At 45.8% G+C, this 15,389-nt stretch overlaps 1 protein-coding gene across 1 annotated transcript in view; it reads left to right on the top strand.

Moving 5' to 3' along the window:
• The window catches only part of LOC144225803 (putative DMBT1-like protein), a 46,849-nt gene that overhangs the window by 28,567 nt on the left and 2,893 nt on the right, over positions 1-15,389 (top strand). Inside the window, exons 11-20 of the mRNA XM_077757394.1 lie at positions 48-238; positions 1,413-1,442; positions 2,076-2,117; positions 2,979-3,353; positions 7,300-7,336; positions 9,076-9,083; positions 9,521-9,541; positions 11,098-11,251; positions 12,977-13,194; positions 14,250-14,582. Of these exons, the coding sequence (XP_077613520.1) occupies positions 48-238; positions 1,413-1,442; positions 2,076-2,117; positions 2,979-3,353; positions 7,300-7,336; positions 9,076-9,083; positions 9,521-9,541; positions 11,098-11,251; positions 12,977-13,194; positions 14,250-14,582 (1,409 nt within the window). The remainder of the gene's footprint in view (positions 1-47; positions 239-1,412; positions 1,443-2,075; positions 2,118-2,978; positions 3,354-7,299; positions 7,337-9,075; positions 9,084-9,520; positions 9,542-11,097; positions 11,252-12,976; positions 13,195-14,249; positions 14,583-15,389) is intronic.

The following is a 15,389-nucleotide window of genomic DNA, read 5'->3' as shown; positions in this document are numbered from 1 at the left end:
TGCTAATGGGGAGGCCAAGAGGCAGCTTTTGGTCTTTGCTTCCTTAGCCTCGACTGCACCAATGAATATTTTGAAATCCTGGATGGCCCTCCATCCTCAGCCAAGTCCCTGGGGAAGACCTGCTCTGGTTCCTACCTCACCTACGCATCCTCCTCCAGCTCATTGACTCTCGTGTACTTCCGAAGCTTCAACAACAGAGGGAAAAACTTCATCGCTTATTATTATTCTGCAGCCAAAGGTATGAATGGTGGTTAGAAGCAGGATCTTTGGAGCTAGAGATGGACAACCCGCCTCAGGACCAGTTAGAGCCCAGTCGCTTACTCTGTGACGCTGGACAAGGGACCTGATCTCTCTGTGCTTCAATCCATTCCCTTGTATAATGGGGATAAGAAAAGCTTACCTCCTAGGCTTGTTGTGGGGCTTACCTGAAATGATACAAGTAAAGCCCTTAGTGCAGTGATGGTGTATCATAAGTGCTCAATGCCCGGCAACTTCACCATGGATCCGGTTCTTGTAAATACCTCATTGCAGTAGCCCATTAGGAAGCCATTTCTGGAGTTACTCTGAATCTAGGACTAGGTGGGTGATGTAGGACCTACAGAAAAAGAAGGTGTGGTCTCAGCCTAGGAGGGGCTTGTGTACAACCTAGAAGTTCAAGACAAACACATGTGATGCAATGAGAGGACAAGTAGAATGTACTAAATGAAGGCAAGCAAAAAGAATAGACTACACTGACACATGAATGCATCTCAGTAAAAGATGAGAGAGAAAAAGAGAGAGAGATGCAGGCTGTAAACACTAAGGAAACATAGGAGGAAACAGCCTCAGATTTGTCTTTCAGCCTGGCCAGGCTGTAAGTCAAGAAATAGGAAAGAGGCACAGCAGGTGAGGGAGCTGTATGAGCACAGCGATGGGATGTATAGGACGTGCAGCGAGCAGGTAGACAGGACAGAAGCTAAGTCAAGGTTGGTTTCTGATGAACTGCAGGTTCTCAAGGTTCAGTAAGCACAAGGGTGATCAAAATAGCAATGAACATTTACTGAACGCCTATTTTATGCCAGGCAACCCCATAAGCACTTTACTTGTATTCCCTCCGTATCCTCACAGAAACCCACGGTTCTTCCCCTTTTACAGACGAGGAAACTGAGGCATAAGAGGCTCAGTAATTGTTCTGAGATTCCCTCATACTATTTACCACTAAGAGAAAAGAGGCTGCCTCATAGATCTCTTGTGCCATTCTAGACTGTGCCCTGGTGGAGATGCAGTTCAGACAAGTCTTCCACTCTGTGAGCAAGCACTGAGGAGGCTCAGTGAGCAAGCTTCGCGCATGTGCTATGTGTCACAAAGTGGATCAGAGAAAGTCACTGTCACTGTGTTTGAACAGTTACTGACGAGGTTTCCTATCATTGCAGAGGCGGTTTCCAGGACCCCACATCTAATCAGTGAGTCACGTTTACTATTGTTACTTCATCTTCATTCTTCACTCGTGTGTCTTTCTTTGTCCCCATTGCTGGTGCTTTCACTCCATCATAGTGTGAACTCTTTTACATTTCCAAATTTCCTATATCAGTCTAGCTAGCTGAGAGATTCTGTCTGCATACGTCTTGCACAAGTTTGATGCCCATTCACTGTGGAACCAAGTTACACATACCAACAGTTGGGTCTCTGTAAATTGATAACCGTTAATTAGATCTCTTAATTCTTTGCTTTAATCAAAGACATTGAGACACACCCAATCAAACATTCCACATTTAGGGAAAGTTAACACAACAGCAGCACATGGAAGAAATGCCTTTTTCCCTGGAAGGACACCGTGCACATTCACATTTTGGCACAGAATGGTACAACTTAAGTGTTGTTATATTTCCAGCAGCTTGGCAGAGGAAGGGAATATTGTTTCAGCTGGATCCCATATGTCTTAAGAACAACAAGAGTTTGATTTGGGGGGGGGTCACTTATTATAAAGACGCCAGGGAGAATGAACCAGCCAGAATCTTGGTGTTTAAGAGAGATGGCCATCTTGACTTGCCCACATCCTCCCTTTTTACCTGAAGGCTGTCATCTTGTATTCACAGCAATCCCGATGACAACACCCAAGACAGTGACAGCAAGACCAGGTAAGCCCTGGAATGCATCCATTCATTTACCAAGTATTCTTTCCTTGTGGCATCTGCACTTGTACCTGCTTCATGGGCAGGAACTTGACTAGCTGCAAGTAGTTCATCTATTTGCAAAAGGGCCAGTTGGCTCTATGCAGATTTTTAGGGCCATCCAAAACTCTTGAGATTCTTTGGCTCTAGCATCCCAGAGTGAGCAAAGTACTTTTTTTTTTTCAGTATTTTTCAGTCATCAAAGCCTGAGCAGCTTACAAGTACCTTCTGGCAGGGTGCTATCTTGTCTTTATTTGGCCTGACCTGCTCATAGTTAACCTGTATCTGTGTATCACTAATAGCCTTTTTCAAAATGAGTGGGCGTCAAAGCCATTCCAGAGGCAGTGAGATCGAATAGCAGAGAAAAATAGTGAACTTTGAGATCAGGAGAGCTGAGTTTAGATCTGAGTTTAGCTAGTTACCAGATGTAACTGGTAATCCAAATGTGGGATTTGGGATAAATCATTTGACTTCACCAACTTTCAGTTTCCTTATGGATTAAACTGCTATATGAGGACTCTTCTGCTTACCTCCTGAGTTATTGTACAGGTGAAGATGAACAAACACACACATGTGCAAAAGCACTTCACAAAACCACAAATCACTGCAAATATTATTTATATTGTTTTTCTCCATTTAGCTAAAACAGATGGGCACGTATCTTTGGTCCAAGAGATACTCGATTTATAAATATTTTAGGCTAAATGTTATTTTGAAAATTTTAATTACATATTAACCTCCAATGAGGAGGTTGACTAGTTGACTAACTGATTGTTTCACCAAGTTCTCCATCCCTAATAGTGGTGTCAGGGTGGAGAGCTCAGCCAGCTCATGGGCAATGTGCTGTGTCCCAGAGGGCAATGCTCACCAGATCTCTGTCTGCAGGGGACCGGCCAGACCTGAGGCTGGTAGGCGGCTCAGGTCGGTGCTCAGGACGCGTGGAGGTCCTCTACCAGGGGGCTTGGGGCACCGTGTGTGATGACCTCTGGGACCTCAATGAAGCCGAGGTCGTGTGCCACCAGCTGAGGTGCGGACGGGCCGTGTCCGCCCTTGGGAAGGCCCACTTTGGTCCTGGCTCTGGAGACATCTTCCTGGACAACCTTCAGTGCTCCGGGGTAGAGCGCTCCCTGGGCCAGTGCGCCCACTCAGGCTGGTCGGAGCACAACTGTGGCCACCATGAGGACGCCAGTGTCATCTGTTCAGGTAGCTCCTCCTCTTTCAGACAGTCATTGCCAGCCCCACCATGCTTTAAGAACACCCTGCTGGAATTCAGAGCAGGCCAGGGACAGAGACAGGGCCTCAACCAGGTGGCATTCAAGTTTTGCTTTAATTTGGGAATTTAATTATGGGAATTTTTTAAAGTTTATTTATTTTCAAAGAGAAAGAAAGAGAGAGCATGAGCAAGGGAGGGTCAGAGAGAGAGGGAGAGAGAGAGACAGCCCTGATGCGAGGCTCGAACTCATGAACCGTGAGATCATGACCTGAGCGGAAATCAAGAGTCAGATGCTTAACTGACTGAGCCACTAAGGCATCCCTTTAAATACGGGAATGGGAATTTTTAAGGAATTTATCTAAAGGTCTTTCATTCAGAGGCAGTGCGAAGATGTCAATCTGGACAGACTTGAGTCTGAATCCCAGAGCCAGTGCTGACATTCAGACTGCATTTGGGCTACACTTAAGCTCTCAGAGCTTCAGTTTCTCCATCTGTAAAATTGGGGACTGATTGCTGTCTTGCAGAATTGCTGAAAGGATTTGGCCTGTCTTTGCAGATAGCTCCCAAGTGTACTGCGCATTTGGTCATTTGTATTACCATCTTCCTCACTCAACACACCAAGGGAATCAGTGAATTAAAAAGGCTCATTTTAATCATCTTATGACATTTCAAACTTTTAAAAATACTTTGGCTTTACTCATGTTCAAAACATTAGTAGGGAGTAAGGTAATCACCTCCGGAACATCTATCAATAACCCTTTCCAATAATGAGATGCCTTTTGGGAAACTAAGAGCTGTAACACCTGGTGTGGTTTGAAAGATCAGGAAGTATAACTCATTACTTGGAGTTGCCCATGTGAGAAGGGTCTCAGTCAGATGTCAGCACCTGCCCCCTGTGACTTTCATCTGAAGTGATACTTAGAAGCTTTGTCTGTTTGTTGATGCGTTCATCTGTCTGTCTGTGTGCTTCTTGGCATCTTGTGATGCGTGGCATGCCTGACCTAGTTACAGCCCCAAGTGCCACGTGTTATTTCCGTTTTCATGTTCTGGAGGATGACTATCTACCTGAGCTGACCCCCATGACTCCCCAAAGTCAAATTCATCTGCCACAAAATTGGCAGTTCAAGTGATACCCCACACCCCCAGGTGCACCGTATAGCTGACCACTTCCTCACCATGCAGGAGCAAGCCAACAGAGAGAGACAAGCTCTCTGTTGTGTCCACCGATGAATAGGGTCCTGCCAGCCCTATGTTGTTTAATGGGACTAATCTTTTCCCTATTGGATCAATAAACACTTTCAAGGATGTAATTAAAACCTTTGTATTCAATGGTTGAAGGCAAGATTTCTGAAAAATACTGACATATGTATCTTTATATAAACAGATGCTGAAGAATCACTTATTACTAGTCCAGGTAGGTGACACTTTTCTTGATGGGACTCAAATATCCATTGTTCCTGATTTTTTTTTTCTTGGGCTATTTATTGTCTCCCAGCTCTAAGTTCACTCTCTGTCTACACTGCAGAAGTTTTCGTACCATTGGAATTATTATTTGTGATTTTTTTTAATGTGGTAATTGCTGCGTATATGTGTGCATGTGTGTGTGTGTGTGTGAGTGAGAGAGAGAGAGACAGAGAGAGAGAGAGCTCATATTTTTAGAGACACATGCATGAGGGAAACAGCACTTCAGGATCATTTGGCATAGCTATATGCTTTTCCCTCTGGCTCAAAGGCCTTTCCCCACCTGCTCCCTGGCCCACTCCTTCTCACTGATTTTGGGGTTTTAAAATTTTTTTAATTTAAATAATTTAGTTAACATACAGGGTAGTCTTGATTTCAAGAGAAGAACCCAGTGATTAATCTCTTACATATGACACCCAGTGCTCACCCCCAAGAAGTGCCCTCCTTAATGCCCATAACCCATCTAGCCCATCCACTACCCACCACCCCTCCAGCAACCCTCAGTTTGTTCTTGACGTAAGAGTCAAGAATCTCTTATGGTTTTTCTCCCTCTCAGTTTTTATCCAATTTTTTCCTTCCCTTCCCATATGTTCATCTGTTGTGTTTCTCAAATTCCATATATGAGTGAAATCATTATGATATCTATCTTTCTCTGACTTATTATACTTAGCATAATACACTCTAGTTCCATCCACGTTTTTGCAAATGGCAAGATTTCATTCTTTTTCATCACCAAGTAGTGTTCCCATTGTATATATATACACCACATCTTCTTTACCAATTTATCAGTCAGTGAATATTTGGGCTCTCTTCGTAATTTGGCTGTTATTGATAATGCTGCTATAAACATTGGGGTGCATGTGCCCCTTCCAATCAGCATTAGGGTAGGCTAAAACTAAGAACTCAGGAAACAACAGGTGTTGGTGAGGATGTGGAGAAAGGGGAACCCTTTTGCACTGTTGGTGGGAATGCAAACTGGTGCAGCTGCTCTGGAAAACAGTATGGAGGTTCCTCAAAAAATTAAGAATAGATTGTTCTCAGCATTCAAGAGTATATTTTTAATGNATGAGCACTGGGTGTTATATGGAAACCAACTTAACAATAAACTACTAAAAAATTAAAAATAGAACTCCCCTGCCACCCAGCAATTGCACTACCAGGTATGTATCCTTCTCAGTGTTTTAAGAGGACTCTTTCCAGGCGCACTCTTTAATCTGTTCATAACATAGCACCTGTTCTTCCCTTCACCATTTTTATCACAGTGTGCAATAGACATGGTCCTAGAGTCTGCATGTGATTGAAGGACTTTAGGCTCCCTGAGGTCAGGAACTATATCTCTTGGCTTTATAGCAGCAGCATCAGTGCCCTAACAGGAAAGACAAATCAATGAATGCCTTTTAAATGAAATTAAACTGGCTGAAGACCACACCCCCTGCAGCTCAGGAATACACTAGAAACGTGAGGATCAGGCCCCAGTGCTCAAGACCCGGCTTTTTGCAACTGCAAAGTCCTGCCGGCCTCGGAGGCCTGGTGCTGGTGAACCTCAGGTAGGTCACGTGGGGACTCACACACTCACCAGATCTCTGTCTGCAGGGGACCGGCCAGACCTGAGGCTGGTGGGCGGCTCAGGTCGGTGCTCAGGACGCGTGGAGGTCCTCCACCAGGACACCTGGGGCACCGTGTGTGACGACCTCTGGGACCTCAGTGAAGCCGAGGTCGTGTGTCGCCAGCTGGGTTGCGGACGGGCCGTGTCCGCCCTTGGGAAGGCCCACTTTGGTCCTGGCTCTGGAGACATCTTCCTGGACAACGTGCAGTGCTCTGGGATGGAGCCCTCCCTGGGTCAGTGCTCCCACTTGGGCTGGTCAGAGCACAATTGTGGCCACCACGAAGATGCCGGTGTCATCTGTTCAGGTAGCCTTTGCCGTCTCGGACAATAATTTCTAATGCTATTCTTGAAGACATTTGAAACTGCCTCCCAGACGGAATTTTCATCCATTCACCCATTCACTCATTCTTGCATGAAACAACCCTTGAGCGTCTGTTCTGCACCAAGTCCTGGGCTCACACACATGCTTTGGCAGCACATGGGAAGTCTAGAATGTTCATGTACCCCAGGACCCCCTGGGGCATTACAATGCAGAGTCCAGGGCCCCGCCCCCAAAGAGCATGACTAATTAGTTTACGAAAGGGTGCTAGAATCTGCATTTTCACAAGTAATCCAGCTGATTCAGCATAAGAGGGGCCATGAGTAACCTGTCCTGCCTGCTGTGGGGCAGAGGTGACCCAGCTGCTGTGTCCTACCTCTCTCGGCCAGAGACCCTGCCAGAGGAGAGCTGAGTCCTGTGTCCAGATAGTCCTGTGTCTCTCCTTCAATCCCCATCTGTACCCTCTCCCTCTATCTCCCAACACCTCCTCCATGCTTTGGATTCACTAAAGAGAGTGACCTATTGCCTTTCTTTATGCATCTTTATGCAGATGCGGAAGAACTGCCTCCTCCCACACCTCCAGGTATGTCCATATCTTTTTCTAGTCTAGACAACTTTCCAATAATATTAATAATATCCAATTTACTTATAAATGCTAAGAACCAGGCACTATTCTGAGCCTCTCATATATATAACTTGTTTCATCCCCCAGTAACCCCCAGAGGCAAGTACTTTTCCAGATAGGTAAACTGAAACATAAAATGTTAGCAATGTTTTCAGGGCTAGACAGTAGATTTGAACTCACACCGTCAGTGTTCTTGGCCATCAGTCTCATTTACCACACCCTTTCATTGGCCCCGGCTACATAAAGACCAGGTAAAATTAGCACAAAGATGGGCAGACATTTTGCTCAGATTATTGCTAATCGTGCAAAAGAGGCATTTTGTATTATATTTTACAGAAGAGACATTTGAGGAACAGAAAGTTTGAGTAATTTTCCTGAGATCACTCAGCAAGTTAGTGGTGGAACTGTGTACTGACACTGATCAGTCTGACCCTAAAATATACTCTCTTGGGGATCTTATGAGTTTTGCCTGTTTTCAAAGATTTTATAACGTAATGATTGAGTGATATTCATCTGTAATAAAAAGGTTAGCAAAACCAGACCAACACATGCAATGTAAATTATGAAATGATACTGAAGGTAAATGAAAAGGCATTTTGTTTCATTTCAGTAGACATTTCTGAGCATTTGCACAGCAGTGGGGCATGATGCTAGGGTTTCTGTATGAATTGATTTATTTAATCCTCGCAGCTAAGGATTAAGGAGATCCAAAAGCCTGCCCGAGATAACTTTATTAGAAAGAAGCAGGGGTGAGCTTGGGTGGCTCAGCTGGTTAAGCATCAGACTCTTGGTTTCAGCTCAGGTCATGATCTTAGGATTCGTGGGATCCAGCCCCACATCAGGCTCTGCACTGACAGCCCAGAGCCTGCTTGGGATTCTCTCTTTCTATCAAAATAAATAAACTTTTAAAAAAATGAAAGTAGCAGAACTAGACTCTGCAGACCCCATCTCTTGCCCTTTGAATGAACCTGCCTGCCCCCACACAGCCTCAGAGACTTACATAAATCATGAGTCATTGGCAGAAGCATCCTTCTTGGACACTTGCTTGGAGGAGACCTTGATGTGTTCTGAGTGTCCATGGGGGCAAGACCAGCTTTATGCGTTGGGGTCACAAGTGAGGGGGAAGGGCCGTCCAAAGTTAAAAGGCCATCATGGATGGGGCCAAAGGCAGTGAATGTTTAAATGAAGGCCTACCTGTAGTCTTCTCTTTTTCCATAACTCAGCTAAACTGAAGATTACAGAGATGATGGGGAAATGAGGAAGACCGTGTTGAGTGAAAGGAGCCATTCTGACTGTCTATTGCTACTCCACAAACATAGCGGTTTAATACAATGACTATTCAGTTACATGTCATGTTGTTTTGGGTCAGGAATTCGGGCGCTGCTTGAACAGGAGACTCTTCTGCTCCACGTAGCACCAAGTAGGGTCGCTCGGTGCTGTTCACCTTGAGGCTGGACTGGAGAGTCAAGGGCAGCTGAGCTCACATGCTTGGTGCCCGGTGGAGGCTGCTGGAAGGGTGGGCTCATCCAGGACACTCTTCCTCCCCAGACAGTCTCCGGGCCTCTTCACAAGTCTCTGCAGCAGGGTGGCTCAGGGCGCCATGAGCAAGCCAGTGTTCTCAGAGATAAGTGGAAGCTTCTAGTCTCTTAAAGCACAGTGTCACCTCCACATCTCCACCATATTCTGTTGGCCAAAACAGAGGCCACCCAGCGTCAAGCGAGGAGACCTAGATCCCATTTCGTGATGGGAGGCATGTCCAAGAATGCGTGGCCTTCTTTAATCTGCCCCAGGACAGTAGAAATGTTCACTCAGAGAGGCAAACCATGAGAGACTCTTGAATGCTGACAAAAACTGAGGACTGATGGATGTGGGGGGAAGGGGGGGATGGGCATAGAGGAGGACACTTATGGCGATGAGCACTGAGTGTTATGTGGAAACTAATTTGACAATAAACTATTTGTAAAAAAAAAAAAAGAAAAGAAATGTTCACTCAGCACCGTCAGACCTTTCTCAGTCCACGCTAAGTTCATTGACATTTCAGAGAAAACCCTTTACATTTCACTAACTTGTAGATGAAACTCCGTATTTTTCCTCTGAATGTCATCATCCTCTCCCTTTTTTCTTTTCCTTCTAGGTCTTTCCACAGCTTCTCAGGATCATATACCAGGTAGTCACTTGTTTTAAGTGGAAATGGTAACTCCATGCAGAGAGAATCAACACAGAAGATGCTAGGCGGTGTGCCTTGGATGTGGCACAGACAGACTGGAACAGCATGGGCGAGGGCTGCCTGTCCACTACCCATGCCAGTCCTGTCATGGCCACCACCACGAGAACACCAGGGGAGTCAGGACTTCAGTTGATGGAGCCCCTTGGTCCTCACCACAGCCTTGCCGAAGGGCATCCATTAATGCTGCTAAGACCTATAAATACTTACTTTCTAATTAAAGGGCAGGCTGGAAAGGGGGTCTGCCTAGGTCAGAGTCGGTAATGGAAGGGTAATAAGAGACTAGAAGGGAATGTGGTTCGTCCATCCGAGGGTACTCAGCCTGCTTCTGGGTACAGTACTAGGGGGTGGGCAGCCACGACCGGCACCAGCTTACAAGTAGAGGTTTCAGGAAATCCAGTCCCAGGGGGGTTCGTGTCTGTCTGACCTGGCCCAGTTGTTGTAACTACAACCAACCAAAACAGACCGATGAGATGCCTGGGCACGTCCCCACCTCCGGCCATCTGTCGCAGGAAAGACCAGGAATCTTGAGATTCTGGGAGCATTACCGGTTAGTCGAGCACAAACAGAAAGAAGAGAATTAAGCAACATACTAATTTAAGGACAAGGTCAACAACACATGTTGTGTTTTCAAATTTCCTCTAAAATAATTTGATGATTCTAAGACTTCTGCTTTCTTGTGTGGCATGTTGCTTTAAGTGAGTGTGAGCGCGTATGTGTATGCATATGTACTGATTTCTATTACCATGACAACTAATTTGGAAGACTTAGAGTTCACTTGTGTAACTTATAAATCTAAAAACCTGTAAGTTTCATTCTCAGGAGCTACTGAGTTCAAAGAAATACAATCTACCCAGAAAAGGTAGTGAAGAAGTACTTGCGGGGGTGGGAAGGGTGCCCATCATAGCGTCTTTCAACAGTCCACAGTGTCCCCTTTTCTCCAACTCATCAGACCCCAAAGTTGTTCTGGAGCCTTTTGTTTCCCAAACCTTCCCAAACTAGCACCTTACCCAGACCTGACAGCCTCTGTCCCTGTGTCCCTCATTCCCAACCCCCTGTGTACATCCTCTCTGCCTCTGTCCCCACAAGCAAGAAGCCTTCCCCCTGTGTACATCCTCTCTGCCTCTGTCCCCACAAGCAAGAAGCCTTCCCCCTGTGTACATCCTCTCTGCCTCTGTCCCCACAAGCAAGAAGCCTTCTGCAATAGAAGAAGGAGATAGTGAACAGACCCGACAAATGCAGTATTTTCTTCATTAGATAGTAAGGGGAGAGAGAAAGGCAGGGAACTCCCATATATTAACACTTTTCCCCTTTAGAATGAGATTGAATGGGCTCTCCTTCCCAGGTGACATTTAGGCCAAAAGATCTGTTCAGACACTCTGGGTGTGCCCACCCAGGTGGACTGCTGCCTGACTCCACTAGACCACTGGGTTTGAGTGGGTCATTACTGGGGTCCCCAAAACGGGCACATGCTGACATCCTTTATCCTGTTGCTTCAGGAGGAAGTAGCTCTTGTGGAGGGGTCATGTCTAGTGTGTCTGGCTCATTTTCCAGTCCACTGTATCCGGAAAGCTACCCAACAGACATCCAGTGCGTTTGGGAGATTCATGTGGATAAAAAATTCCGCATAGAACTCATGATTCCAACTCTGAAGTAAGATAACAAACTTTTAAGAGAAGATTCTCTCTAAATAAGAATATTGGTTTGTGAAATCAGAATAAAGATATTTCTTTTAGACCAAAACGTTTAGGGGGGGAAACAGAAGAACACAAAATTCCTCCCAATTTTAAAGGTCAAGTTAATTTTGTGATTTTATCCAATGAGTTACTTCTAGTTCAAAAAATTTAATAAATGATTTATTTACATATTTAACTCAACCTTATTATGATATTTTTTCTTTTGATTTTGATTTCTAAAGGTGCCACCCAATTCCTCCTTACCACCTTTGTCCTTGTACAGTGGGTACCAATGCTCATCCTCTTAGACTTTGTATTTCCTTTATCTAACAGCAAATAGTAAGAGGCTTTCCATACACACACTTGAGCCACCTGCTCCAGCCCCAGGCCCAGCATCTTCTCAATGTTGCCACCAAGTGAAAGGAGACAGTGAAATCATGGCCTCATCTATGACATGTGGGGAAAACATTTCTCTGAGTCACTTTTTTATCTCCATTTTTTAATCTCCATGGCATGAAATAATAGCTGACATTTTTTTTAGTGTTGGTGTATCCAGACTCTATATGATGTATTCTGTTTGCTTTGTCATATTCCAGCATCACTACAGCCCTAGGATATATACCCTTGTCCTGTCCATTGGAGATGAGGAAGCTGAAGCTCAGAGAAGTTAATTAACTTGCCCGAGGCTGACCGGCAAGGTCTGTCTAATGTCAAAGCTCCAGCTCTTCTCTGACACATGGCTCTATAGGCGGAGTCTGTGAAAAGACCTTCTTGTAGTATGTGACAGACATCATGCTAAGAACACAGCAACACTGTGAGATGCTATGAAAATCCACCTGTAGCACACACTGAATTGCTGCTCAGTCCATGGAGTCCGGCATGCCCTATGCCAAAGAATATTCTAGAAACATGTTTTCTTTGTTGATTGAAACCCTAAGGACACAGAGAGCCCTCAATGAAGTCAGAATCTTGAACCCACACCTCCAAAGTCTATCTGTTTTAGGTTATCGGTTCCTTCAAAATCAGCCTCACACACATCCCTAGCGAGAGATTGCCAAAGTGCAGATATTCTCTATATGCTGACATTTCTATTTTAAAATTAACTTTTTGGGGAATGCCTGGGTATCTGAGTCGGTTAAGCATCCAATTTCAGTTCAGGTCATGATCTCACGGTTCATGAGTTTGAGCCCCGTATCGAGCTCTGTGCTGACAGCTCAGAATCTGGAGCTTGCTTCAGTCTCTGTGTCTTCCTCTCTCTCTGCCCTCTGCCAGCTCTCAAGAATAAATAAACATTAAAAAAAAGAAGTAAATAAAATTAACTTTTTTCTCCCCAAGATTTTGGGTATGGAAAATGTCATGAAATATGAAATATGGAGGTAGGAAAATCTGGCTGTGATGTTTACATACTGATCATCAGGGTGATTGGCCTGGTAAGAATTTGTTTGCAGTGCACACCAGCATCTCTAATGTTTCATGTAGATGGTGACTGCTGATTACTAAGTTGTAGCCATAAGCCTCCTATAATGCTCAGACGAAATAAGACTTCTGTAATAGGCATCTGTAAAAGTTAACTGATATTTTATGTATCAATATGCAGTTTAAAGTAAATCCAAATATTTAATTCCATGATTGCCATATGTTTTAAGCTTTTAGATCTAAGAAGTCTTAATCTGCCACTAACCCTCCACTTCAATTCCCGCAGCCTAGAGGATATCCTTGGATGCCCTTACGACTCTGTTGAAATCTTCGATGGCCCCCGGATCACCTCACTGTCCATGGGGAAGTTCTGTGCTTCCACATCTGTGATATTTTTCTCCTCCTCAGACATCATGACAGTGGTGTTCCGAAGTGATTCTATGATCACCAACACTGGCTTTTATGCTATGTTCAATGTGATTCCACAAGGCAAAAGGGAATCAGGTAGGAAGTTTCAAGTAGGCTTTTGGTCTTTAAAAGACAGAACAGTTTTCTAACTTGAGGGCCCTCCCCTATTAGAAAAGCCCTGGAAGTCAATTGTTAAAACACCCCACAATTTTCCCCATAAGCCCTACTGTATGCCTGGTAGATTTTCTCAGTAAGAGGGTCACATGGGCAAGTGAACTAAGGCAGCGAGGTGCAGTTGAAGTGACAAGATGATTTGGGGTTGGGGGAGTGGTAATGCCTGGGAAGAAAGAGCCTGGGTGGGGAAGGCAGAGAGAATGCTGGGGTGAGGTGGTTGCCCCTGTGGATGGAATGGGAATGGACAACCTTGCTGAGGAGGTCACAGGTGATGGATGACAGTGAGAGGGCATTCCAGGCAAAGAGAAGAGCAAATACAAAGGCTCTCGAGGACGTGTTGGAGAAACAGATGGAAGGGTCAGAGTGGCACAGTGTGCACTCAGGCAGGAAAGGCTGTCCTTGTATGTCTCCAGGAGACAGCAGGCAATTCCAGCTGGCCACTGCCCGTTGGCCCAGAAATAGCTGTTCCTGTTGAGCTTTATGAATTCATTAGACACCCTGGTGGCCCAGGTGCCTTCAAGGGATAAATCTACCCTGATCCAAATCATGTCCAAAAATGCAGCTGGGGACCCATTTCCCCCAGGATCCCAGTATTGTGTCAGAGAACCACACAGCAAGACCTGAGAAGCCAAGGTGTAGTGGGTGCTGAGCGCTGTGCTTTATACTCCCACTCCCACCCACTCATCACTGCAGCCCTCTGAGATACATGCTGCTAGAGCCCCCATTTTACAGATGAGAAAACCGAGGCCCAGGGAGACAAAGCAACTTGTCAGAGGTTACACAACTAGAGAGCAGTAGAGCTGGATTCAAACCCTCCTCTGTCTCACCTTCAAGCCCATCAGCCCAGCCTGTAACAGAATCAAGACAGCCTTAGGCTTTGCTTTTGAATTCATTTGCCTTAGCCATGAACATGGGAGCTAGAAATCCTTCCTACGTAAAACTTCCCAAACTCAAAAATAAAACCCCGCTCTCTTTAGAAGATGGACCGGAGCTGCGATTGGTGGGCGGCTCAGGACGGTGCTCAGGACGGTTGGAGGTCCTCCACAGGGGGGCCTGGGGCACCGTGTGTGATGACCTCTGGGACCTCAACGAAGCCAAGGTCGTGTGCCGACAGCTGGGGTGTGGACCGGCCATTGCAGCCCCTGGAAAGGCTCACTTCGGCCCGGGCTCTGGAAACATCCTCCTGGATAACATTCAGTGCTCGGGAAGCGAGAACCACCTCGGCCAGTGCCCTAGCTCCGGCTGGTCAGACCACAATTGTGGCCACCATGAGGACGCCGGTGTCATTTGCTCAGGTAGCCTGTCTTCCCGTGGCACGTTCTTTCTGACCTTTCAGCCAGCAGCATCTTAGTGGTGGATGGAGAGTGTGCACAAAGCAGGGCTAGAGAATCGGAGGGTGGTGGCCCCACAGATGAGTGTCCTTTAGCCAGGTTGACAAAGAATGATGACAGCCTGACTCCATTCTAAAGACATGCTCGCCGGGGCCATGCAACTGTCAGGCCCTGTTCTCTGCAACCTCTCCCAGGCCTGAGCTCCTTTTCCAGAACCCAGCATGCCCTCGTGCTTGTTTGTGTAACACGAAGTTTACTTGCTTGAGATCTGCCCACACTAGAAAACCACCACCCGCCTTCACAAAATGTAACTTAGATTTCCTAAATTTACCTCTTTCTTCAATCCTGCAGATGCTGGGGACTGGTCTCCAGATGTGATCCCTGCATCCCCAGGTAGGTCCAAGACCGTGAACTTCCAATCTCCCTGCAAAGTGAGTAAGAAATCTAATCTCTGTCTTGACCCAGACACTGGTGGACTGTGACCTAGACACTGACTATCCAGGGAGCCTTTAAATTCCTGATGTGCTGGCCGCACCAAGACCAGACATATCAGAATCTCTGGGGTCATACCAGGTCATCAGTAATATTTAAAGTTTCCCATGTGATCCCACCATGCAGCAAGTTGAGAACCAGCAGCTTAGACATTGAGCTAAAAGCCTCATTTCCCAAATGAAATGGCATCCCAATGCCCCTCAGGACAGCAGAGCAAGGAAAGGCAGCAGGGGACGGGGGGGTGGGGGACATACTTCCATCATCCTGGCTGGGAAGAGGGTCAAGATGGAAAGG

The sequence above is a fragment of the Crocuta crocuta genome, unplaced genomic scaffold, assembly GCF_008692635.1.
Source record: "Crocuta crocuta isolate KB4526 unplaced genomic scaffold, BGI_CrCroc_1.0 scaffold1063, whole genome shotgun sequence".
NCBI classification, from domain to species: Eukaryota; Metazoa; Chordata; class Mammalia; order Carnivora; family Hyaenidae; genus Crocuta; species Crocuta crocuta.
This window is presented reverse-complemented; position numbering and strand designations above follow the sequence as displayed.